The sequence below is a fragment of the Pogona vitticeps genome, chromosome 2 (assembly GCF_051106095.1).
Source record: "Pogona vitticeps strain Pit_001003342236 chromosome 2, PviZW2.1, whole genome shotgun sequence".
In the NCBI taxonomy this organism is placed as follows: Eukaryota; Metazoa; Chordata; class Lepidosauria; order Squamata; family Agamidae; genus Pogona; species Pogona vitticeps.
The window spans coordinates 242,755,986-242,783,628 of record NC_135784.1 but is presented as its reverse complement, the minus strand read 5'-3'; the positions used below and the strand labels follow the sequence as shown (position 1 = coordinate 242,783,628).

The 27,643-nt window shown below is 39.8% G+C and overlaps 1 protein-coding gene across 3 annotated transcripts; it reads left to right on the top strand.

Moving 5' to 3' along the window:
• Positions 1-681: 681 nt before the first annotated feature.
• HSD17B3 (hydroxysteroid 17-beta dehydrogenase 3) lies at positions 682-26,857 on the top strand. 3 transcript variants are annotated; one of them, XM_020803289.3, is made up of 11 exons: positions 682-6,582; positions 9,270-9,316; positions 11,416-11,491; positions 13,882-13,989; positions 15,024-15,091; positions 15,885-15,920; positions 18,738-18,772; positions 20,325-20,406; positions 21,227-21,292; positions 21,517-21,666; positions 24,945-26,857. In XM_020803289.3, the coding sequence occupies exons 1-11, from the start codon at positions 6,429-6,431 to the stop codon at positions 25,053-25,055; spliced, it is 933 nt and encodes a 310-aa protein (XP_020658948.3). In that variant the 5' UTR covers positions 682-6,428; the 3' UTR covers positions 25,056-26,857. The 3 variants fall into 3 exon arrangements, with proteins under 3 accessions (XP_020658948.3, XP_072848439.2, XP_072848440.2); XM_072992338.2 differs by lacking the exon at positions 15,885-15,920; XM_072992339.2 differs by lacking the exons at positions 15,024-15,091; positions 20,325-20,406.
• The last annotated feature ends 786 nt before the right edge of the window (positions 26,858-27,643 follow it).

Genomic DNA, 27,643 nt, shown 5'->3' with positions numbered 1-27,643 from the left:
CCATGCACAACATGCACATAGATACTCCTGTTTCATGGGGGCAAGATGAACCTAGAATGTCTTAGGCTGTATTCAGCTGCACAGTGCTGTTGCTGAAAGACCACAAAAAGTCCTTTCCACCTTATGGTTCTTGGCAAAATATTGAAGCTAGCCATGCAGATTGCAGTGACCTCTTAAATGCTCCCTGGGGTGGATTGTTCTGCACCTTTGTATCACAACCATGTTGATAGCCGCCTAGAGTGGTCTTTTAGACCAGATGGGCGGGGTATAAATCAAATAAATAAATAAATAAATAAATAAATAAATAAATAAATAAATAAATAAATAAATAAATAAATAAATAAATAAATAAATAAATAAATAAAAATTGTGATCTCCAGACGTGGTGCATTGGTTTACCTGAAGCATGAATGCAGTACAAAGAGCATATCTGATACTAATATATGCTCAGCCTTAAACTCAAGTCTTTTAGTGGGTTTATGAATAAAAGCTTTCCCTTTTATTGTATTGATTCCGCTTCTGTGATAGTATGACTGAAGATAATCCATTTACTGAGACAACATATCCTCCATCTGCAATCTTTGCTGTGTGGCTCTGGTTTGTTTCTGAAATTTTTCTTTGCTAACCTCCCCCTTCCTGTTGCAGCTCTTATGCCGCCTAAAAGGCCATTCCCCTGGGACCATCCCCTGCAATGGCATAGGATTTGGGACAGCCTGGAGTGGGATGCAAAAAGCTGAGGGGAAAAGATAGACAAAAATATCAAGTTATTTTTGCTTGTCCATAGGCACCCCTGAATCTAAGCCAGTCTCTTTATGAAGGGAAACTCGTATGACAGGGAAGGGGGACCACTCCAGATGTTTTGAAGTTCAATTCCCACCCATCAGATCCAGCATTGCCAATGGTGAGGGATATGGGTAATTGTAATCAAAAACATCTGGAGGTCCAGAGGTAACCTATCCCTCTCATATGGGTTGTACCAAATATTATTGGTAGAAATAGACTGATTTGCCCAGCCTGAGCTGTTGCGTTCTGTAATATTGGAACGTTCTTCCATTCCACCACCCCCTTTATTACAGTTTGAGTTTTTGCTTCTCAGTGAATTGAGTAAAAATCATTGAACAAGCCCTAGAGCATGAAAGACAGAAGAGTGTTCACAGATCCTAAACCACACCTCCAAACATGTTTTGTTGTTCAATCTTTGTGGTCAGTAACAACATGGTTGTGATACAAAGGTGCAGAACATTCTCTTCCAAGTGCTGTAAAGTGATACAGGTACATGCAGCCTACAATTAGTGAAGACTGAGATGAATGCTAATCTGCTGACTTAAAATTTGCTTAAGTTTGAAAGAACTGAAAACAACTGAGCAATGTGACAACTTTCTTAGAAGCAATTATATGATACCCGGAGCAACAAAAATGGAAACCGATGGGTTCCCTGTAACCAATAATGAAGAACTGGACCAAATAAGTGAAGAACAGTAAATCATAGAACACATATAATGCAGAAAGCTAGAATGCTTCAGCCAATGTAATGGGAAAGAGAGGGTGAGGTCAGTGAGGCATTTAGCCTCACTGTTGGGATCCTTGTGGGAATGGGTTGGTTTGCTCCTTTTATTTATTTTATTTATTTTATTTATATCCCGCCTATCTAATCAATTAAGATTACTCTAGGTGGCTTTTGATAGCAAGCACATGAGACAATCACTGGGAGCAAAACAAATTAGCCCCAGAGCGTTCCTATCCACACCTTTCTGGCCTTGGTCAATTTTTTCATACAGGTAGGATGGCTCTAGTTTGGTCCATTTCCAGCACATGTAATTTCTAGATGAGATCCAAAAGCAACCCTTCCTCTAATTTGCCAATATTGTGAAGACAGTCACCACAGGATATTGGCAAATTAATCACTTCCTCAGCTCTTTGGAGGGGCTGAGGAAGTGAAAAAAATGAAGTGTGTACTAGAGCAGTGAATATACACTGCACCACTTTAAGAATATAAAAGATAACAAATGTTTGCTTTTCTTTTAAATGTCCATTCAACAGTCCACCCAATTTGGCTGCAGGCAGGCTCTTGACCGGACCTTTAAAAGAAAAGCAAAGAGAAGCTTCCAGGAGTGTGTGTGTGCAAATGTGTATGTGTGTGTGCATGTACATATAGTACACACACACATATATATAGATACATAATTCCTTTGCCCCTCCACAGAGCCAAGGAAGTGATTGACTTGCTAGTATCTTGGCTCTTTTATTAATCTACTTCATAATATTGGTAAATTGACAGCTGGGTCGCTTGGGTCTGTATGCTATATTTGGATGTGAGGATCGCATTAAATGGCATACCAGACCTTCTAATGACCCTATTTAGCTTGATCCAGCCCACATAGATAACTACAGAAAGTACAACTTGTTACAGGTAATTAGCCACACTAAAATAAAAAAGAAATAGGAAAAGAAATGTCGGAAGGAGACCTTGGTGGCTGAAGAATCACTGGAGATTTTTTTAGATACAACATTTTTAGAGCTGCTACATCTGAAGACAGAATAGCCATACTGGCATCCAAGAGGGAGGAGGAGGCGTGTTGCATGTTTGTCTTGCTGATCATTTGCTTTCCACATCAATGGACTGATAGCCCCAAGCGTTGCCTTGCTTTGCACTCACCTCTCCTCAACCAGTTGTTACTTTACCTGTATATGCAAAGAAGCTATAACCAGTAGAGCTCATTTTCTCAATCTGTCATATATATATATATATTAAAACTAATAAATATTTTATCATTCAAAATGCTCTCTTATATGTGTCTCGTACCAGCAACTTCCACATGAAATCTGGTGGCGTTTCCCCATCTAGTCACACCCAGAGATAAGATTCTCTTCTAGTTCAGGGCCAGGATTCTCCTTCAGCCTACGGGCCAAATTCTGTATCAGAGAAGTTCTCAGGCTGCATTCCAGAAGGGTGAGACCCAAAGCAGGAAGGTGGGGCCAAAAATACCAGCCTATTTAGCTTAAATCTCTTTCTGACAGTCACTAAGCTTTAAGAGAGGCATTTCAAGCTGTCAGCATTATGACGAGACCTATGCAAAAGCAAAGAAACTGCCAAACAGTAACCAGAATCCTGTTTGTTTCCAGATAGCATACAGTTATTTCTGGATAAATTTGCTGGGCATTACAGGTAGGCAATGGGTATTACGCAATTCAATTGGTCACACAGCTCCTGTTGCAACATTATGTAACATGCCTGCAGAAATGCTTTGTGAATAGCACTTCTCCCTTGGCATTCTTAGAGCTACTACTTGCATAATGTTGAGTTTACAGGCATAACTGCTCAGCAGGATTTCTGTTAGCATACCATAGGAAAGAGGGTGTGTCTGTCTGGGGAAGATTTGGCAGCGTGGCCTAGTAGAACATATCGCCAGGAAGAGCCACATCCTAAGTGCCAAAGAAACAAGACCATTATTCTTTAGTCAAAGAATTGCTTGCTGGAACTCAGAACATTGTTTGTGGTCATGTATGGAAAATATTGATTTGCCATATCTTGCTGGTTCTTCTCTGTGGTGTCTGTGATTCACATATAAGGATTTTACATATACTGTATACAGAGCCTCGTTTGGAAACTTCTAGATCTGAGTAGCTTTAGGCAGGAACTGCATCCCATTGCCAGCATAGATGTCTGGGCATGCATTGTCAGAACTTTGCTCCTGTAATGATGGTAGACATAATCTGAGTAGTGTTTATTTGTCGTTGCTCATGCTTTTAACTTCCATTGTTATACTACAGGAATTTGTTCTTCTGCTTTTGAATTTTTTTTCTTTGAACGTCTTTGCTTAAGGCCTCTGCACCCACTTTAACAAATGTATTTACTTTGCAGGCTAAAATAGCCTCATGAGGTGGACTTGCAAAGTCCTTTCCTGTTTTAGTGAGGGAGACTTCATTCAGCAGTGTATAGTATGCCATAGTTCCACTGAAGTTTCTCAGAAACTGGGAGTTAAGAGTTCATATGTAGGATAAATCTTTATAGGTTGCAGACCTATTTCGACTTTTTCATATTGCATGTTTTTTCAACCTGCAAGACCCTGTTCAAAGGCTGCCTCGTGATAGCTGTTCAGTTCTATCTTCATCACCTCCAGAAAATCTAATGAAGGTAATTACAATCCCATAGTATTTAACCCTGGAGTTTAATATGGCTTGCTCCGAGGTTAAGAGGGCATGACAGGCCTAGGGCATTTTTCTGCCTGAAGTGGGGCACCAAAGGGCACGCACATCTAAGCATGCAGCACCTAGGCAGAAGACCCACAAGCGCCACCTGAATTGGGCCCTACAGGCAAATGGCTATTCCAAGAATGAAATCACAAGAACCATCAAATCAAGAAAAGAACACTGAACTGAAAAAGAAAAACAGCCCCCCACAAATAAAGTATTTCTGCCATATATCAAAAAGGTCATGGATCATATGGGGAAACTGTTGAAAAAACACAAAAATACAGTACAACATATGTTACGGTCAGCAAAGGATAAAAGGGATCTCCTCACCACTGCAGGAGTATACTGGATATACCTTGCAGTTGTGGCCAGGTATATACTGAAACCACAAAACGCAGCATCCAGACCAGAATCAAAGAGCGTGAAAGACACAGTAGACTGAAGCAACTGGAAAGATCTGCAGTAGCTGAACATGCCTTAAAACAAACTGGACATGAAATTCTATTTCAAAATACTGAAGTACTGGACAACACCAACAATCCTTATGTTAGACTACACAGGGAAGCCATTGAAATCCACAAACACCAGCAGAGCTTCAACAAAAAAGAAGAAAGTCAAAAACTCAACAAAACCTGGCTCCCAGCACTGAAAAATACAGCCTGCATAAAGGTCAATGAACTCTACCCAGCCACAAGGAGTGATGATCACTGCATACAAAAGACTAGCCAACAACACCCATCAATCACAGTGACACATCGTCTCTCCCCTTATCACAACAAAACACTCATAACAAAAATACCTTGATCAAAGGAAACGCCCAATCTCCTGAAAAAAACAAAAACTCTGATCCCAGCTACAAATGCTCAACAATCCCACACACTACACCAGAACACAGACAGAATTCTAGCTCCTGTCCCCTGAAGATGCCAGTCACAGAGACTGGCGAAACATTAGGAAGAAAAACCTCCAGAACACAGCCAAACAGGCCAAAAAACCCACAACTACCATCGTATCCCAGCCGCGAAAGCCTTCGAGAACACATTTGTATCTAGCTTTTCCATAGCTGTCAGTCTGATTTCTGCATAATTGAAATGTGCCAGTTACTTCTTTAAAAGTTACATGTTTTCAGTAACTCTTGCATTTCTATGAATAGAAGCAATATAAAAGAATAAAGCTTGCAGGATTGTGCAGGCCGGTATTTCCTGGAATTAATTTTCCCTGCTTACTTCACCATGAGTGAAACAATGGTTTATTTTCATCCTTTGAAGAGGGATGAAGTAATTAAACAATGAAAATACTTACACTTTCATACCCAGATGTACTATGATATGATTGTCATGGTTAGCTTATTTCATACTGGAATTAACCCTTTCAGGAATAAATGTCAGCTGTGACAGACTTCAATAGAAAACTACCAAGGGATATTATAAAGTGTAATAGCGCTCTGAGGTTCAAGTGTCATACTTTGACCTTGACCTCAGCATTACTCCAGCCACCAGGGCAATGCTGCTTGGAAGATTCTGGGAACTAGAATACCAAACAAGCTCAGGACAGAAGGAAAGTCCCATCTAACTCCTGCCACTGTCATACACCCCACCTTCCATTCTGTCCTGTGGCATCTCTGGCCATTGTTTGTGTTTTGCAGTCAAGGATTGCACTGAATGCACTAACTAACTGAATGGCTTTGTTGACTAGAGCAAATTCAATAGCTGTATATGAATGTGTTACATAGGAATGGGTATTCCTACCTAGGGTTCTGTATTTGGTCTATCCCATGCAGTCATCACAGACCAGACCCATGCTGGCTGAGGATGATGGGAGCTGTATTCCAACAGAACTGAACAGCTCTAGGTGGAAAACACTGGTCCAAGGCACTGTGCGTATGTGTACATGCGTATTCACAATGAGCACCTTTATACAAACCCAAATATTTTTGTTGCTTGCAATTTCTGTAATTGTAATTCTCTCTCTCTCTCTCTCTCTCTCTCTCTCTCTCTGTGTGTGTGTGTGTGTGTGTGTGTGTGTGATTTGTCTGGCAGCTTCCAGAGCTGGACCAAGAAAGTCATTTTGTTGTAATGTCTTGTACAGTCGATAGGAAAAAATGCACATGACGCAAGGATGTGTGATTAGAGAAAACATTATATGCTTGTTTCATTTTGTTGCCAGAAGTAGCATCAGAAAAGAGATAGGGGCACTCCATCGCCTGAGCAAGTTCATCCTTGCATCTATTCTTCATGGGTGAATTCCAGCAGCTGCTGCTCAGTCTCCTTGGGGCCATCATTTGCCTGGTTTTTCTGGTGAAGTGCATTCGGTTCTTGAAGTATTTCATCCCATATATATGGAGTATTTTGCCTCCATCTTTTTTCCGGTCCATGGGGGAATGGGCAGGTAAATGAACTTTCCTCACATTGGCATTGATGGAATGGGATGGGAGATGGTGGGAGCCAGCAGCTACTCAGGAGTCAAATGCATGTTTTGTGTGCAGACGCTCTTAAGGTATTTCTGTGGTATCGCCGGCTAGGGCAGGGAAGTCCTTTCCAGTATCCCAAAGAGCTATTGCTGGTCAGGGATGGATAATACTGAACTGAACGAGACAATGTTCTGACTTGGTTTTTCCTATGTTCCTATAATGCAATACTATTATACTAATTCACTCTTTTACTGTAAAGCATTTTAAACTCTTTGCTTTTCATGTTTTTTGTTTGTTTGAAAAAACATTTAAAATAGAAAAAAGTAGCTAGAACTGTTGTTGTAACTGTAAAGGTTCATATGTGAAAATCCTTTGAAATATAAAATCCTCAGTCAAGCGTGGGTTAGATCTTTGTTGAGAATAATCAGAATGCTAGAAATGTGTGCAAGAATGTTTTACCAGGCTAAGTGGCACCAAACTAAAGCTTTGTTTTTCCTACCTAAAGACTTCTGGAATACTCATAAGCTCCCACACTTTCATGATATTTTAGTTGATCTTAATAGAAGCATTACCCAATAGTGGATTTTATTTTTTATTAATGGAAATGTTTGTCTTTAATTTTAATTTTTTTAAAAAAATAACAACCTAACCTAATATTCAATTTAGCATCTTACAAAACCAGAAAATTCAACCTTTTTTTCCCCAGAGTGTTTTTTTTAATTCCAGTAAGATGTTGTAGGTGTTTTCACTTTGTATAAGCAAGAGAATTTGCTATTTTAAAAAACTTTTCTCATTTGGATCTGAAGTGAAATCCTAAATCTGCATGTGTACTCAAAAATAATTTCATGTCAGTCTAATGAGGCTTACTTCTTAGCATGAGAAGCCTGTGGTCTGATCAGGGGAACATCTCAGTATGAAGTGATGAGATGTGTTGCTTACTCTGTTTGGACCATCGGCCACTGACAGTTCCTACTGAAAGTGCATAGAGTTGTTTCTAAAGCTGATAGCTCAAGTGTATTAACATCCCTTTACAAAGGAGACAAAACGTGGCACAAATCTGTTTCTCCCCCTCCCCAATTTTTCCAGTATTTCTGAAATATTGACAAACAAGCTGATGCGGAAACTTCAGGTGGTGCAGAATGCGGCGGCCAGACTCCTTACTGGAGTGAGAAAATACCAACATATCTCTCCTACTCTGGCCATGCTGCACTGGCTGCCCATCCATTTCTGCATTGACTTCAAAGTGTTAATGCTTACATATAAGGCCCTAAACGGTTTAGGACCCCGATACTTGGTGGAACGCCTGCTCCCACCTAGATCTACTCGGATCACCCACACGAGCCAGGAGGTGAGGCTGAGGAGCCTGACGCCAAGTGAGGCCCTGACGGAAAGGACACAAAACTGGGCCTTCTCGGCGGTGGCTCCTCGCCTCTGGAATAACCTTCCTCCGGTTATTTGTGCGGCCCCTACGCTGGGCACTTTTAAGAGTCAACTAAAAACATGGTTGTATGTTCAGGCCTTCCCTCCTATCAATATTTAATTCTTTCTTTATTTTTTCTTTCATTTATTATTTGTTTTATTATTGTATGTGTTATGGACTGTTTGTAAAATTCTTATGTTTTATCGTATACACCTTACTGGAAGCCACCCAGACCAGATGGGCGGGATATAAATCAAATAAATAAATAAATAAATGAAAAAAGGAGAAAAGCCACAAAGGTATCATACCAAAATAAATGAGCAAATAACAACATGTTGAAAATAAATAACTTCAAAAGATAAGAAGTCTGCAAATCTTATGCACACTTCAGTGCTACTGAAGACCATGTGGTTCAGTTGGACAGACACACAAAGGATCATACTATGAACTCATATCCACTTATTCAGGAGTTAGCTTTATTGAACTCAATGGGCTTTACCTCTAAGAAAACATGTAAATACTCATATATAAAGTGCAGTTATAGTAAGATAAATACGGTACAATTGAAATGAAATGAAAACTTTGATTTAAAATTTAAAATGGCTGCTGGGATTTTAAATTAAGTTAATGTGAGGATGTTCACAGAAAGAAAGTTTCCTTTAGGGTGATTCTTCCTTCTCTAGTGCTCTCTTGGACATTGTTTGGGAAGGGCCTGAACCCTCATGAAAGGCTTTTTGGGGATCACAGGAGGCTGCAAGAGGAAAAAAAGGATGAGATCCTTAACAGTTACACTCCTATAAATGTCCATTAAGTCCCACTGAGTTCAATGGAGCTTATACCTGAGCAGGTGAGAATTGGAGTGAATGCTGCATTCGCATCTTAGAAACCAAGTCAGCTGGTTCTTGTTTTTGCTTTTGATTATCAATTTATATGCTCAGCAGGAGGGAGATTATGTACTCATTGCAGACATCACATATGAAGGGGGGGGGAAGTCATAAATAGCATGGATTAGGCACAAATATTTACTCAAGAACAGTACTTTGTAAGAAACGAGCATGAAGTATACTTTTCCCTGTTCAAGACACTCACCCCACCCCATATGTAAACACTCACTAAATATTCATGAAGAAAAAGATGACCAGGAAACACTCTCATACACCCTATGAGGAACTGTGATGTTTAAAATGCAAGAAAGTCCAAGGAAAAGAAAGATCACACATTCTTCTTTGCCTTTTGATCTTTTAGTGATCACTGGAGCAGGAGATGGCATTGGAAGAGCCTATTCCTTTGAGGTAAGATGAAGAGCTACAAGATTGCCCGATGGGGCACTCCAGGGGATTCAGAGGGATTTTAACGTACCTTTTCAAAGAAATCTAGAACTCTAATAAAGCTGCCCTTTCCTTTAGACCAATGCCTCCTGTGGCAGCTAATAGGGGGCAGCACTTCCAGCGTTCCGGTTCTTCTTTCTGAGTGTCTTGAACGTTTCCTTCTTTTAGAGACCAAGATGGTGAAGATTGCGCAGCCTGTTCTGTACCACTTAAACTAGACTCCTGCCTGGGGTGTGGTGGAACCCTGGAGCCACTGCCCATTTGGCAGTGTTGAAGTAAGGTTCAACTAACAGTCAGCTTTTGTGTGGAGAAGGGAGGAGGGGTCTCCATTTGCCTCAGGCAGCAAAATCTCACGAGACTGCCAGGCCTGGGGCTCAGAAAATAGCTCTTTATTTATTTATTGGGAAACCACTGAATGCAGAAGTAAACTTAGGCAAGCCATACACCCAGATTCAGAACAACATATGATGATGGAGTTCCACAGAATCAATAATTGTGGCAGCCAAATCAGAACTTTTTTTTTACCAAAGGAAACCTTTATGGGCCGTTTTCCCCTAGGGACTGCAACTGGAGTACTCCAGAATTATAGGATCAGTCAGGAGTTAATGACACAATCCGTTAATGGAATGTTGTGCCAAACTGAATGTGCCACATAATCTTAGGGGAAGAATATTATTTCCCCTGTAGCACTGAACTCCTATGGTGGCAAGTAAGTGAATATCCTCTTGAAGAGGAATATCCTCTTGAAGAGGATACCTCAGGAGCAGGCCCAGCCCAAGAACCTTTTTGCTTCCTGAGGCAAAAGGCAAGATAGCTCCCCTCCCATTCCATAGGCAAAAGCCGATAAGTCATTCCATCTTCCCTCAACACTGGCAATGGAACAGCACCTTCTAAGACAAATGGAAGTAGCAGATTACCTTAGAGAATGGAAGACAGGCTGCAGGGGACAGAGCTGTTTCCCCCAAAGTCTTTCTGCAGTCTTCCAACATCTGCCACCAGAGACCTACAACCTTTAATGATAGAACTAGACCTGCACAGATGATGATGTTGTTTAGTCGTTAAGTCGTGTCCGACTCTTTGTGACCCCATGGACCAGAGCATGCCAGGCCCTCCTGTCTTCCACTGCCTCCTGGAGTTTGGTCAATTTCATGTTGGTTGCTTTGGTGACACTGTCCAACCATCTCGTCCTCTGTCGTCCCCTTCTCCTCTTGCCCTCACACTAGTGGTAGATAATATCAAAGGGCAAAGAACTGACTCTTGATCATCATCACTGGTTCATGTGATCAAGGTGGGGGGGCACACCCTCAGATTTGGATGAGACCTTCCGCAATGCATCCATGGCTATCACCTGAAAGACCAAGACCTATTAGAATTCCCAAGTGGTTCAGGCTTATATTAGTGACTAGAGATGGGATCTCACAGGGAAGCCCATCCCTCCCTAAACTGGCCTGTCCACTTATGGGTTGTCACACAGTGCACATGGCCAGCAGCATCTCCATCACGCCAATTGCAGAATTAGCTCAGCAGGTGCTTCCCTGCCTCTCCGCATTGCTGACCACATAGCAGCTGAGCAGGGAGACTTGTCATCCCACCTCCTTGCTGGATTGTTCAGCAGAGCAGGAAGGTAGGGAAGCACCAGCTAGGCTACTTCCGTGACTGACATGATGGGAATACTGCTGGTTGTGTGCAACATCCCATAAATGGATGGGCCAGTGTGGGGAAGCGGGACTGGACTTCCCTGCCATCTGCACCCAGGATATTCATATTCATATCTCCAGGGATATGAATATGAATATCACATTTCTACTAGTGACTGCTGTGTTTTTCACCTCTGCGCAAATATTCCAAAGCTGTGACTCTCAGAAGAAATTCAGAAAGCATCTGGGGAGTAGTGTGACAGTAGAAATCAGTACAAGATTGGCAGTTTTACCTTCCATTCAACTATAGGGTGTGTTTTCATGTGAAGCACCATTAAATATAATGGTCTTCTGACTAGAGGGTGCTTCATTGCATCAATAATGTCAATTCTTAAATCTTAATATGTTCTTATCTTATTTTTGCAGCTGGCCAAACGTGGTTTAAATGTTGTTTTGATCAGCAGAACACTTGGAAAATTACAGAAGATTGCCTTTGAGATTGGTACGTTCCTTAAAAAAATTAAGCATTCTCTTTGAATGAGCCTTTATTAATGCATATACACTATATCCGCTTTATCTTGACATATATCATTTTGCTTCTGTGTTTAGTTCAAAAGCATAGCAGTGAAGGATATTTTATATGTGGCATAGCAATTATATGGCATTTTCAACATACTATACATAGGCGCTGCGGGCTAAACCGCAGAAGCCTGTGCTGCAGGGTCAGAAGACCAGCAGTCATAAGACTGAATCCACGCGACGGAGTGAGCTCCCGTCGCTTTGTCCCAGCTCCTTGCCAACCTAGCAATTCGAAAGCATGCAAATGTGAGAAGATAAATAGGTACCACCTCGGTGGGAAGGTAAAATGGCATTGCCTAGTCACGCTGGCCACGTGACAACGGAAACTATCTTCGGACAAGTGCTGGCTCTACGGCTTGAAAACGGGATGAGCACCGCCCCCTAGAGTTGGATAGGACTGGACTGAAAAAATGTCAAGGGGTTCCTTTACTTTACCTTTTTATACATAGGTCTGTATAATGAAATTAGCATTTGTATGTGCTGATGAAGTGAAACTACCATCTATGAAAGCATATGCCAAATAAAACTTGTTAGTCTTTAAATAATCACATGAAGAAGGTGTCTTTTAATTTCATGGCTGCTGTCACCATCTGCAGTTATCATGGAGCCCAAGAAAGTAAAATCTGTCACTACCTCCATATCTTCCCCTTCTATTTGCCAGGAGGTGATGGGACCAGTGGCCATGATCTTAGTTTTTTTGATGTTGAGTTTCAGGCCGTTTTTTGCACTCTCCTCTTTCACCCTCATTACAAGGTTCCTTAATTCCTCCTCACTTTCTACCATCAGAGTGGTATAATCTGCATATCTGAGGTTGTTGATATTTCTTCCAGGCAATCTTGATTCCGGCTTGGGATTCCTGCAGTCCAGCTTTCCGCATGATGTATTCTGCATATAAGTGAAATAAGCAGGGAGGCAATATACAGCCTTGTCATACTCCTTTCCCAATTTTGAACCAATCAGTTGTTCCGTATCCAGTCCTAACTGTTGCTTCCTGTCCCACATATACTCACATACCTCATCCAATTTCAGAGGCTAAGCAGGATTGTGCCTGTTTAAGATTTTTTTAAACTGGGTTATAGATGGGGGAGAGGAAGAACATGTCACATGATGAAGTGTAAAATGGCTGTGATTCTTCATTGCCAGGAAATTGTTCATTTTATCTAAGAGTCCCAAGTTCACAAACTGTTCTCCTGGCAAGTAAAAGTTGATTCATACTTGACATAATAGCTGAGTTCAGGGCTGGTCCTACCTTTAGGAAGAGTGATGTTGCTGCCTTGGGTCCAAGTAAGGCAGCAATTTTATTCACTTTTTAATCAAGAATTACTGTATTTCTACTGCAAAGGAGGACAAATATTATGAATCCTTACCTGGGAGTAAGTCCCATTGAATATAGTGGAATTTTTTTCTGAGTTGTACTGCCTTTGATGAATTCAACTTCTCAGTCCTAGATGTTAAAGTGAGTTTTGTTTAATTGCTTTCAAATATTGGGATAATTTATTGTACTTTTTGGCTTTTAACAAGGTCTGTGTTAATATTGTAAACCATCTTTGGTCCTCTTAAGGGAAAAGCCAGGCTACAACTAATAACATGAAATGAAAACTGAAATTAAACTGAGGGTTAGGCTTTATAGCAGGTGGGTCTCTGACTCTTGATCACGCAGATGAAGTAACAAAGTGGAAGAGATTTTAGGATTTGTTTGATTTTTACTGCCGCAAAAGGAAAGAAATGCTTGTGATACCATCTTGTTCGCAACACCTAAGTCCAGGGTAAAGCTTAGAATAGTTACTTTTGGGGCTACAGCTCACAGCCCCAAATTCTGCTTTCAAAACTTTGCTAATGATGTCATCAGCTCACATAAATTTTATTTTTAATTAATTAAATGCTTCCGATTTCTCCTTTTAAGTTCCAAGGCTGCCTAGGGTTCCTTTTGCCCCAGGGAAGCCTTTGGGGAGCCTTAAGAGCAGGGATGGGAGAACCTTTAATCATAGTCAGATCCCTGCAACTAGGGTCAGGAGTGAGACCAAAAAAGTAACTTTTTCATGCTCTGGACAGGGGCATTTCCCATTGCATATTTACAGATGCATGTCATCCCCTGTAACAAATACAGACACATATAAGGGGAAAACACAATGGATATGCCTAAAATGTGAGCCAGCTATAAATACATAGAATTAAATTTCTGTACTGCACTGATGCGACATTTTAATTCATGTCACCATTATAGTTTTACAACACGATCTAGCATGTTTTATCTAGAAACCAGACATTTCCCTTTATGGAACCAGGGAAAATATTTTTCTTTTCCAAATGCAGAGCAAAGCACAGGACAGAAAGTGAAAATCATACAAGCGGACTTCACAAAAAATGACATATATGATGCTCTTGAAGAAAGTCTTCAAGGTCTAGAAATTGGAATTTTAGGTAAGTTGTCCAAAAAATGCTTTTTAAGAGTCAGGGCTATACCAAGACTTTTACCCCCTTGTTGAAGTGAAGCAAGAAATGTCACCAAGATTTTATGGTCAGGCTTTCATTCTTTTTTTATGTGTATCAAAGCAGTCCGTATCAGCCTGCATAGTACAGATGTTATTGTGGCACATAAGCAGAGCTTGAAAAAGTTATAGTGGCCACGCTTACTAAGGATTCTGGGATTTATAGTCAAAAAAGCAGTTTTTCAAGGCTTTGCACACAAGACAGAAAGCCTCTCCAACCTCCCTGGAAGTAAAAATAGAATAATAACAAAGTAAAAACTAGAAATTTGTTGGAATTTCATGACACCTTAAACCTGCTACTTGAAATGGCTGCCTCACTTTGTCTAGAGGCAGGACAGGCACTGTGAAGAATTCATTTTAAACTAGTGAGGTACATGTTTTGTTTTCTATGTATACATGACTTGGGAATTTCTGTAAAGTATTAGACATCTATAATTATTCATTATTTAATTCAGAATATAAGAGGCTGCTGTCAGAGTAGAACATTATAGCAAGTTGTTATTATTATCAGTCACGAATGTCAGTCAAACAAATATGTCAGTCAAACTTAATGTTTTAGATGAACACTTTTGGGCTGGACATCTGCCTGTAGTTGAAGGGTATGTTGGAGGTTGATTTTTTTTATCACCTAAGACAGATGTGGTCTTTCACATGGACTATAATTCCCATCAGCCCAGCTGATAAGGAGGGATGACAGAAGTCCAGTAATATCTGGTGGTTCATAAGTTCCACATCTGTGACTGACTTTTTGTTGAAAGTTCTGTTTTTATGTAGTATTGTTTTTATATATATTGCTAGTTGTTTTTTTTAAGCTGCCTAGAGTGGTCTTAACCAACTAGATAGGCGGGATATAAATAAATAAGTAAATAAATAAAATATGACTTACTGACTTCAACAGTTGCTCTGCCTTCAGAACAAAAAGAGCTTAGCTATGTGACTTGACTTAACTGTATTTTGTCTTATTAGTTAACAATGTTGGGATGCTTCATAACAGCACCCCATGCCGTTTTCTCAGTGAACAGGACAATGATGAGGTAAGGAATGTTTGTGAAAGCAACTGCTCACATCCACACATTCCCTTTCATATGCTGTGAAAATAAAGAGACGGATGCCAGGGTTGCCTGGTCAGCGGTCAGCTGTGTGAACAAGGTCTTGGCCCTCAGGACCAGAGCATTATGGGAAGAGAGGGCAAAAAAGAAAAAAGATGAAATTACCTCTTGATTGGGTGGGAAAGGGTGTCCTTTATGCTGTTCTACCACAGGCAGTAAAGTTTATTGAGAAGTTACTGCCCTCCCTCCGGAAAAAGAGAAAGACAATTACTGGAAAATAGGTGAACATTTTCTTCATACTTTTGATACTTTTTGTATTGTACCACATTCTCTTATTATTGAATATATGATTGAAAAGTAGACCTCTGAAAAATTGCTGTTTGGAGTACAACTCCCAGAATCTCCCAGAAGATGGCTGAAGGTTTTTGGGGCTGTATTCCAACAAAAATAACTTTTCCAAGCCCTACTGGAAAGATTGGTTTGGTTTGGTAGAAGAAAATGACATCTTGGTACCTAAAGTTGAAAATAGGCAGGTTTGGCTTGTCCTGTACAGGCAATTTAATTATGTTTCTACTTCACTCAAATGAGAAGGTTTTTCTGCCCACAATACATGTCCCACTCTGAGAGGGGTTTTTTTAATCCTTAAATTTCTTCTTTCCTTCCTTTCTTTTTCTTTATTTGAAATTACGTCAGACTGAAATTTTGCTATTTCATCTAAAGTTCATATCTTCATCAGATTATCAAATCTTCTGTGTAATCCCCTGATTATTCTCAATAGGACCTCATCAACTGCAACATTATTTCCCTCACCAAGGTATGTACCAGGCACCAACTGAACAGAAATGGGGAAAAAGGTATATTTGTTATTTTGTGTTGAGGATTCCTCTCACACACAAAAATATGCAGTTAAGAAAAGTGTATCTTCTGATGGCTACCTACTGATAGATAAGACCATTGTAAAGGTTTCCAAAAATCACATTCAATGATAATTGTTGTGGCCTGTGTCTCTTTGCAGACACATGTTTTAAGCTTGTGTTGTGTGCATGGAAAAAGAAGAAGAAGAAGAAGTAACATTTACTGTAAATCTAATTGGTATCCTCTGAAAACTTTGACCATGGACATGATGTTTTGCTGATCTCTTATGCAAGACTTCCTTCCTTGAACTTTTAAGTAGGCTTGATTAAAAAGAACTAAGGGGATCTTGATATTGATTTATCTTGACTTCCACATTAGCTAACCTTCACCACCACAACAGTCCAAGAAATTTGGTAGCCAAAGGTGAAGAACAAAATTGTGCACAATTTCTGTTCCATTTCAAGAAGCTAATGTGAATTATGGATTCTCCCAGAATCTATTTTTCATAATGTATTTGATTTTGCACTGATGACATTGGTATTTATTCTCCTCTCCATACAAAAACAAGCTGTTTTTAGAACCAACAATGAAAGAGTGAGAAATAAACAAAAAGTATAATAACCCAACACAGAAGATCACTTTTGAAGGGCTGTTATAGATCTTTTGCTGAGTTGTTACTGGAGACTGATAATTTTGGAAATGGATTAGCAGGAGATATCAGCTGCCAAAAGTTCAACTTGGAGCTTTTCAAGTTTACCACTAGTATATGAGTAAAACACATACATAAAACAAAAATCCATTAGAGAACAGCATTTATAGGAAGAGATCATTTCATGTGTTTTGAAAGTTATCAGAGACAGTGGGTTAAAAGTCCACTGTCAAAGCATTGACCTTAAAAAATCCACCAGAGAAAAGATCATTATTAAAGATGGAGAAGCTTTATTCTCACTAAAAAAAACAAGATCGGGAGTAAATTGTGGTACTGATATTTCCAAAATTACAGTAAAGTTGAATTAGAACATTAAAACAATATAGCCAAAATAATATTCCTGAAAAATATAGAGATAATGTAAAGAACTAAATTCAGTCAGTAGAACTGTTGGCTGAAATCAGAGATTTTTACCAGGGAGAAGTGTAAAAAAGACATCTCCTGTAGTTAAAAGAAAACCATCACTGAATGACTGAACAATTATTAGCTCTTTTTTTTTTTTTACAAAAGAGAAGAGTGAAGGCAAGAGGTGACAGAAGTAGGTTCAGACCCCTAAATTCATCTTCAGTGACTTGTACATAGGGACAAAGAGTCCTATTTCAGTTAGGGACAGATTTATTATTATTACCTGGACCACACATACCTTCATTTTCCATTCTGGGATTCTACCCACCTTGCAGGTACCTGGCAAATACCTCAAAGTGATGCAGCCAGAAGAAAACCTAATTTAGAAGGCTTGAAACTTAGCCAGGCCAAGCTCTGCTCTAGTGCTCTGCTCTAGTGTCCTGCTCAGAAAGAAATCTCCCAACTAGCCTGGGGCAAGAACAGAACAGTTCTTGATTTGAAAGATACTTATTTCCACATACTGTATCAGTAAGACTAGACCTTCATCACTTCCTTTGTTTTGCTTTAGGGCATTGGATATATGAATATAAGATGCTTCCATTGGTTGTCTCTATGGCTCCCAGAATTTTCACCAAATGTATGGCACCAGTGGCAGCATATCTGAGAATGAGAAGAATAAATATTTTCCTTTATATAGACGATTGGTTAATTGTGGCAAATTCAAAGGAAAGGTTGTAAGCAAGTGTGAAGATACTACAGTTATTGTCAGATCTCAGTCTGTCAACATGAAAAAAAAATTGTTCAATTCAAGATTCTAGATTCAATTCTAGATTCAATGAGAGGGAGAGAATTTCTTTCACTGGGAAGAGTAGACAAGATAATCTCAGTGGCTTCCAGTTTCAAGCCAGATAAGGAGTTACTGCTCTTCCAGCTCAAAAGTGATTGGAACACAGTCTTACAAGTGGGATCGGTTGGACAAGATCTACAGATATATAATGCAGTGATGGGGAGTGCCACAAATAGACCTTTTAGCAAAACGAGAAAACAGCAAATGCGCAATACGACTGCTCTTGGGCCTCTCAGGGTAAGAATTCCAGAGATGTATTAGCATAAACATAGACAAACACTTTGAGGCTTTTCTTCCCTCCCTTTCCATTAATACATCGGACAGTTGCCAGGATGAAACAGAAGGAAATGGATGTGACATTGATAACTCAATGATAGCCATGCCAATCTTGGTTTTCAACTTTGTTTTTAATGCCAAAGGACCCTCTGAGTCTGCCAATAATTCCAGATTAACATGTCACCATGGGAAGTCCATCATCCAGAGGTAGGAAAACTCTGTTAGTGCAGAGAATATTCCTGAGAGTGTTTGCGTAGGCACCAAAACACCCATATGTATGAATTCACAGCTGACTGCTTGATGAACCGTAGTTACAGATAAATAATCTGTTCTTTCCTAGTGCACTGGTCTGATCAACAAAATGCATTGATAATTACATTTGCATTTGCAGTCCTTTAAAAATAACTGTTTTCTTTCTCCTTAATCAGTGGTGAACTATTAGGTGAGGGGTTCCGGGAAATAAAGTCCAAAAACATTTTCCAAGTTCTAGCTGGACTGAAGGCTTGCCACGTTCCTCCGCTCTGCAGTTCTATGACACCATCTATGTTGTCTTAAACAGTCACAAAGTTATAGTTCAAATGTCATTGTTTTTGTTTTAGATGACACGGATAATTTTGAAACAGATGGTCCCAAGGTAAACTGCACTCCTCTCTTTTGTGTGTGTGTGTTTTAAAAAGTCATTTTGCAACTGTTAATGTGCTTTTGATTGATAATATGGTTACATTACTTGATGCAATGAAGTGCATAAAACAAAGACTGTCTCTGGATAATTGTGTGCTCATAAGCTTAGTATTGGGCAACGTAGGTTGGTAACATTGTATGTGGCATATGCCATGTAATGGACAGTATATTCTGTGCTTATTCTCCGGTTTGTTTACATTGTGCACTGACACCCTTTCCTATCTCATCATTAAAATGGGATATGTTAGAAGCATATAAAGCTATGCATGGTGAGAGAAAAGGTAGTTAGGAAGAGCATATGAGGGGCAGGGTCCCTCTCTCTTAGTTCTAGAAAACTGAATTGATTGACAGTAGATTTTGAGCAGGCAGAGCAAAAGACGGATGATGGAACATTCTGCAACAAATGGTCTCTAGCTTTTATGATTTAAAAGAGGAGAAGTCAGCATTAACCTTATTTAAAGGAGGGAGACTCAGCATTAACCTCTTATGTTCATAAGCAATGTTTATTCAACTATTTCTCTGACTTCTGATTTCTGAAATTATGATCTAAAAATAAAGTAAATCTGCTCAGATAGAAAAGGAAGGAAGGAAGGAAGGAAGGGAGGGAGGGAGGGAGGGAGGGAGGAAGTTAGTTAGTTAGTTAGTTAGTTAGTTAGTTAGTTAGTTAGTTAGTTAGTTAGTTAGTTAGTTAGTTAGTTAGTTAGTTAGTTAGTTTATGCTCAAATTTATGCCACTTATTTCAGACAAGCACTTATGGACTTTGTTATCTCGTAGTTTTACAAAATATACATTGGCATTATTTTAGTATTAATCTACACTTGTTTTAGTTCTCTTTTTTAACAATACAAACATCCATTTTGCACAATTGTACAGCTGCAAGGAGAAGCAGACTAAAGTCTTCCATAAGCACTGTCCTGCATGCTTAGGGCTGTGTGGAAGGGGATCAGAGCCATGCCTCTGCTCTCCTATACCATTCATCCTCTTCTCCCCACTACAGGGCATCTGTGTGTCATTGAGTGTGGTGTCAGTAAAGGGGAAGTCAATCTGTGTACAAAACATTTAGGCTTTCTCGTAACTTGAAGTGTGTGGTCATTAGCAGCCATGTCAATTTAATTTAAAATCTGGAAATAACAAATGTACTCCTAATTGCATTGGAACTTCACCACGGAGCATGGGCAAATAAAACTTTATACCTTCTGTGGATGTGCTGAAATTCATTGCAAGCCTGACTGCGTTTTGAAGACCCCAAAGGGTCTGCAAAGTAGCAGAAAATCCCCATTTCCCTCTAGCTCAGTAATTCTCAACCTTGGATTGTTCAGATATCTTCGATTTTAACTCTTGGAGCCTCAGCTCAGGTCAGGGATTATGGGAACTGAACTTGAAAATGTCTAGGGATCAAAAATGACTACCTTAAATATGACGACCCTGACAGAGTGGAATATCTTTGTATTTTATTATAGGCAAAATTTAATTTGCACTTCATTTCACTTTATTTTGTTTTTCAGACAAAAAGGCCTGATTCTAAATATCTCATCTGCCTTAGGCACTTTCCCCTGTCCATTATATACCATCTATTCTGCCTCTAAAGTGAGTGTGTCATGTTCCTTGAAATTTTAGACTTTATCTATATGGCTGTAGGTTTTGTGAAAGCCACAATGTGTGAGCAGTGTAGATTAGATGGCACCTCGGGGGGCTTCCAGAAGTCATAGAAGTGTTTAGATGCCTCTTCAAGGCTCCTGTTCACTTTCTTCAGATTCTTTACCCTCAAGTTTGATAAGATTGCTGTCTGATTAAGAGTTCTCGTGAACTTGGAAGTTTGCCTTATTTGTGATGTCACATTAATACCATTTCTGATGAAGCAGAGGCATTTAAGCACATTTAGTTGAGGCACATTTAGTTGAACAATTGTGGGAGCTGCCTTCACTCAAGACCTTGCATACATTAAATACAGCTCTCACAATTTCTAGCCAGCATGGCTATTCCCATGCTGAGAGTTGTAGCACCACCACTCCATTATGAAGGAACTTCCAAGCTTCAATTCAGACTTTCTCACGGTCTAGAGGTAGAGACATCCATACAAGTGTCTGAATTTGCCTCCACAGGGATGGGAACACTGAGAGTGAGGCTATTATATGCAGTTCAGTTCCTGCCCTCATGTCACATGTTCCTTTTTAACATCTGAAGGCAACTATTTGATCTGGATTAACTGTGGTCAAACTGGTGATACTTCTCAATTCATGCAGTATTCTTACATTTCTGTTAAGAGAAAGATCCAAGAGAGACAGAAAGAATCAGGGATCCTTGAAAAAAGTTCATAGGTAAAGTAAGATGTAGTACTTAGAAGTATAAATGTATGTATTTTCTGTGGCTTTCTTCTTGCGTAATATCATCTATTTTGTCTATCTAGGCTTTTACACGCACATTTTCCAAAGCCCTTCAAGCGGAATATAAAGCAAAGGGAATTATAATAAAGGTAATATATTTTTATTAGTTGCTAGTAAAACTAAAAAGTTCACTGATTTGACAAAATACTAGAAAATTTGGGATGTTTTCCCTATTTTTCATTCTTTTCTTGTCACTGTGCATAATATTCCTTCTTTTATATTCTTCTAACGGATGTTATAATTTATGAAACTTTCCATTGTGAGAGATTGTTGGGGTTTGTTGCTGCATTGTTATTTTTGTCTTTTGTTCCAGACAGTGACTCCTTATTCAGTTTCGACTCCAATGACTCTGAACTCAGAACCTAACATAATCAACAAGACAGCAGAAGATTTTGCTCAAGAGTCACTGGAATACATTGCATTAGGCGAGGAGACATTTGGGTGCCTAGCCCATGAAATCTGGGTAATCCAATTCTGCACCTTAATTAGAAGAAAGAGGGAGTGACTGATAGGTCCTTCCATCACCAGCTAAATTTAGGGGCTATTGATAACTTTGACATACTAGTTCTCGATGCTTTCATTATTAAAACAAGACTTTTAAGGTAGTGCAGCTAATGTGGTTAGCTGCATCTAATGACTGGACGACTCAGTGGTTTAGTTATCTTGCTGCAGAGCCCAAGGCTGGGTGCTTGATCATTGTGCCTCTTTGGAGAAGAGCCAGCCTCTGTAGCCTTGAGCAAGCTGCACAGTCCCAGGGCAACCCCAGAAGAAAGAAAGGGTAAACCACTTTTGAGAACCCTCTACATAGAACCCCTGAAAATGGTTACCATAAGGCAGAATTGACTTGATGGTACATTTCTGAAAAGTGCAGTCTGGTGTTACTCAGAAGTAATAGGACTGATCCTTGCTTCCAAAAAAAAAAAAAAGGATTACATCAGTATCTTTTATTCAGGCACATTACCATATCAGGTTATAAAAATACCTTGGCTTAGATGTTCCTGATATCATATAGACAGGCACTAGAGATGGGTGCTTCGTAGTCATAGATGAATACGAAGCCCACCAGCACATGTGGCCAGCCCAGCTACCTCTCGTCCCCAGAACCTGCTGGTCCACTTACAGCACAGTGTGCATGGCTGGCGTTATAGTCAGTGCACCAATCATAGCAGTAGCCTGGCTGCCACAGCCCCATCTCCCTGCTTGCCTGGTCCCTCTGCAGCTGAGCAGGGAGACTCCCCACCACCACCACCACCACCACCACCACCACCATCTCCTTGCCAGAATGGATGGCTGAGCAGGGAGATAAGGCTGTGACATCCGGGCTACTGCTGTGATTGGCACACTGATTATGACACTGGCCACATGCACCACGCAACCGCTGTAAGTGGACCAGCAAGTTCTGAAGAGGGCAGTAATCGGGCCAGCCACCTGTGCTGGCGGGCTTCATATTCATCTATGAGTACAAAGTCCCCATATCTAACAGAGACCTGAGATTTTTAAGATTGTAGAATCTCTCCTTTATTGGTGGTGGATCTGCATTTAATGATTCAGCAGAGTAACAGCCCAGAGAGTTACATTGTAAGCTGGTGATTCCAATTTTACATGTAGGTCGGTGTGAGAATCCACGCTGAGTTTGTGTTCAAAGTTTACACAAACTGGCCAAATGGCTGAACTCTATCCCCAAAATAAGTTCAGCACCTTGGAAAGGTTGTGTACACTTTAGAGGATAATCTGTTATAGCTTTACGACCCACACACAATTAGAGTGTGGGGGGGGTCATAGCGCCTGGGCTTTTTGATTAGCGTGTGTAGTAATATACTCTGTCTTCCCTCAAAAGCTAGATAGAGGTGTTAATGACCATTTTCAGAATCCACCAGCCAGCATGGGCAGTGACCATTCTAGCTGAGGTTCATGGGAGTTAAGACGGTCAAAAATTTCCAAACTTTGGGGTCACCAATTCCCCCTGGGCCTAGCTGCAATCCCCACAGACTCCAGATTTCCCCAGATACAGTAGATGATTGTGAATTTAGCGCTCCTTATTGCAGTGCATGTTATTTTGAGGTGTGTTGAATGGAAATTAATACATCTTACAAATGGCCTGCTCTTTTTAGAGATGGAACCAGCTAGATCTGGTTGGTTGATATAGATCTAAACATGTTTGGATTCTTGGTGGTGGCATGGTGGTTATGGGAATTTCGCCATGAGCACCAGCACTTAAAAGTGTACCACTACATCACTGCCAGCATCTAGGTATTAAGAGCTATGTAGTGATATAGTTTCCTTGACTGTCTTAAGAACCTGGAAATGTAATTTCTAGACTAATACGGCCTTTCCTATCCAGTGCATATACTGTACAGGGATTTTCCATGTTTGGAAATGCCATTCAGCAGTCATCTGTAAGATGGAACTTTCTTACTGCATCTTTCTTGCTATTGTCCTAAAAAGTCAGAGGACTTGTCTGAGTGAATAGGAGTGGCTTCTATTGGCAGCAACAGGTTTTGAATGACATGAAAGGACAGCAGATTGTTAAGCACTTTACCTCCTTATTACGATATTTTTTACAGGGATGTCGCTACAGGCGGTTGTGGGATTTAGTGCCCCAAGCACTTGAATAACTGAGTGGTAGGAAATTTGGGACTGATATAAGTACTTCTTCCCAGAGGACATAGTCAAACCATGGAATTTCCTGGCCCGAAGTGATGGCCACCAAATTGAGTGGCTATGGCTACAGACAGGGATCAGGCAAATTCATAGAGAATAAGTCTATTAATAGCTGTTACTCCTGATGGTTACATATTATCTCCAGGAACAAAAGTGACCGGGAGGAGATGGTACAGTGGGGTCTCTACTTAAGAACGTCCCTACTTAAGAACAATCCAACTTAAGAACAGCTCCATTTGCTAAATTTTGCTTCTACTTCAGAACAGAAATCCAAGATAAGAACAGGAAAAAAAAAACCTTTCCTGCTCCTTTTTTTAACCTTAGGTCATCTTAGGTTAAAAAAAAAATTCTCCCCCTAGTGGTAGAGTACGTATTAACCAGCTTTGCATTAGTTCCTATGGGAACTAATGCTTCAATGTACGAACGCACCTCTACATAACAAAAAAACAGCCAGAATGGATTAATTGGTTTTCAGTCCATTCCTATGGGAAATTTTGCTTCAACTTAAGAACATTTCAACTTAAGAACACCATTCCAAAACGGATTAAGTTCTTAAGTAGAGGTTCCACTGTAGTTTCTATGGACGGAAAAGAGCAGATACGGATTAAATGGTTTTCAATGCATTCCTATGGGAAATGCAGATTCAACATAAAAACTTTTCAACTTGAGAACCACCTTCCTATACGGATTAAGTTCTTAAGTAGAGACCCCACTGTATTGCCTTCATATCCCATCTGTGGACTTCCCACAGGCATCTGGTTGGTCACCATGACGATAGAGTGCTGAGCTCTGTAGCTCCCTAGTTGATCTAACAGATCTCTTCTTGTGTTCTTAACTTGACCTGTCTTGTGTTATGTGAATTCTGATCTACCAGGAGAAGGGTAAGATTTACTGCTCTTCCTCAGGTAGCAAAATGCTTTTGGGATTGGCTGTCTTACTATTTACCCAAAAGGTATAACCTTGAGGCGAGGAGAGGCACAAACTGTTAGAGGCAAAAACAATTAGCCAGTGTTTTGTCGTCAATGTTATAAAATCTGACTGTATAAGATTTTAAGGTGTCTTTCTTTCTTCTTTTCAAAGGCACGATTTGTACACTGTATTCCTTTGTGGGTCTTCCAAAGTGAGAGAGTACAAGATCTATTCCAGACTTTAATTTCAGAGCACCTGAAAAAGAATTTGAAAAGTACCTGATTAAACCTTTACTTGGGATGTATGTTGTCGCAGTGCCTGTTTTGACAATCTAATATGAATTATGCCAGGAAATTCAAACACTTTTAATATGAGCAAATTAAAAACAAATCATGTACTGTATTATGGTAAATTAATTTGCTTCTGTTGTCCTTTCTGTAGCTTGAATTTACAGCTTGTACTTACTTGAGAAACAATGTTGTGTGTACAGTATTGATTTTGCTGTCAATTTGAACATAATATTGATGTTCAAGGAGCAACCAAAATATTATTTTGAAATTGTATTGAAATAAGTTCTGAAAGAACTTTGTGGAAAGTTTAGTCCTGCTGGAGGAAAGTATTATTGCAGAATTTGGTGGGACATTGGGCGTGGCTGCACAGGAGAAGACAGGATTTAATTTGCTTGCTTTGCATTGTTTAGCTTCCCCTGCCAAAATTGTTGTAGCTGTCCACACCAGTAAGATAAATTACCCCTTTGTCCACACTGCGCTTCCAATCGCCCTCCTCTGCACTCCTCTTTGTCCTTCCCCTTTATGCAGAAGCATAATGTTCAGTTCCCAGCAGATTAAATTGAAATACTGGAAATCTGTTTCAAGTTTGACACATTTCGTGTGCCATACAACAGCAGATCCTTATTAGAGAGGATTCCTCCCTCCAAAACAAAATCCTGCAAACTTTGAAGCATGCTTTCCATCCCTGTTTCATTTATATGAGCAAATTTATATTGACGGTTTTGAAAATGTTGAATTTAAGAAGGGTACCTAGCTGATCCATAAACAGGCTCACACTCATCTGATGAAAGATTCCCAAGAGCAGGGAAAGATTCTCTGTACACCAAAAGAAACAAGGCAAAGTGTGCTGCTTATATACTGCCCCATAGCACTTAAAGGACTCTCTGGGTAGTTTGCAATTTAATTTTGCAGAGTACACATTGCCCACCGCCCCCCACTGATCTGAGTACTCAGTTTACTGACCTTGGAAGGATGCAAAATTGAGTCAATCTTGAACCAGCTACTGTACATGAGCCCTTTGGAATAGAACTCATGTTATGAGCAGAGTTTTGACTGCAGTACTGCGGTTTAACCACTGTACCAGGAGACTCTTGGAACAGCCACCCAGAGCACCAGTGAGGACCAGATATTTCAACAATGAAAAGGACATGTTTTATATATTATGTAGCAATTAGCTGATCTTGCCTTCATTGAACTGAGTTGTGTGGCACCTAACATAATTGATCAGTTATCCCTCTGTCATGACTAATGTGCAGGGGAGGAAATTAATGGCTAAAATCCTGTTGTGCAGTCCACATGTGCAGTGAGGATGATGTGTTTTTCTTAATTAATTCAAAATAAAAGAAAGCAAAGAAAACAGAATATTAAACATACACATGCCTTAAAACTTTTAAAATGTCTGCACAGTTCAATAGAAAAAAACGACAATCTTAACCAATATTGATGCACCCACCACTGGGATCAGAAGAGATAGAAATATATTTCATATGTTCTTCTTGTTATGATGACCTGTAACCCCTCCAAAATAATATTATCTCATGTTTAGGTAAACAACCCTCACTTTTCCTTAACACATAGTTCAAAAAGTCTTGCCATATTTCAGCAAACTTATTCTCTTTCAACAGCCTCTTTTTAACCTTTAAGTCCCATGTCAGCTTATTGTGGGTAGCTATTTCTCAAAGTTTATTGTATCATTCAGTTAACTGATACGTATACTTTGGTTTCTAATTTCTTGTAATCTCTAGTTTATCAGCTGTTACCATGCTCATAATTAAATGTTTTTTAGCCCAGTCATGCTGTTCTTCTTCAAAAACAAACAATAGTGCAATATATCGAGAAACTTTTCTTGCTGAATATAATTCTCTCTCCCCCCTGCCCCGGTCACCATTTGTTTAACTATTAAACTGACTGATTCATCCAGGCTTCTTGCATGTCTGGGTTTCATTTGCTGCATGTTCAACTGTGTGGTTGCAGAGTTTGCACTTTCCATTTTTTTCCATACCACCACCTCTTTGTGGAAGGAGGGGCAGAGCTCTTCATTTTTAATACCAAATTGGCAGGTGATGACAACAGAGTTCTTTCCTTGTTGGAAATGTTGTGTGTAACATGCCGTCCAGTCAGAACTGACTTAATGTCAGTTAAGGAGTGGTTTTTCCAGTTCCACTCTCCCAGGGAGTTCACATGGCTGAACAGGGATTTGAACCCAGATCTCCCTAGCCTTATTTCATTACTCTATCCACTGCACCGTGCTGGCAGGTGGGTATAAGAGAGTATTTTCCTTGGTAGAAATAGTTAGAATTTGGTAGATGCCACTGGAGGAAAATTTCAGCATTTTACCATAAATTCACTAATCTTTTCATGTTCAAAAAGAATGACATTTTAAAAAATCTGAATGGAGGAAAAAGCAAAGCTGGCCAGTGTTCTTCAAGGGAGTTTTTTATTTTATATTTAAAAACAAAGCTGAAATATTCTCACAATATACTACAACTTTTCCCAGATAACAGTAATTCATTAGGATGGTAATGGTGATGTGGAGACACTATTGATCAATACAATGATAAATTCAATGTATAACATACA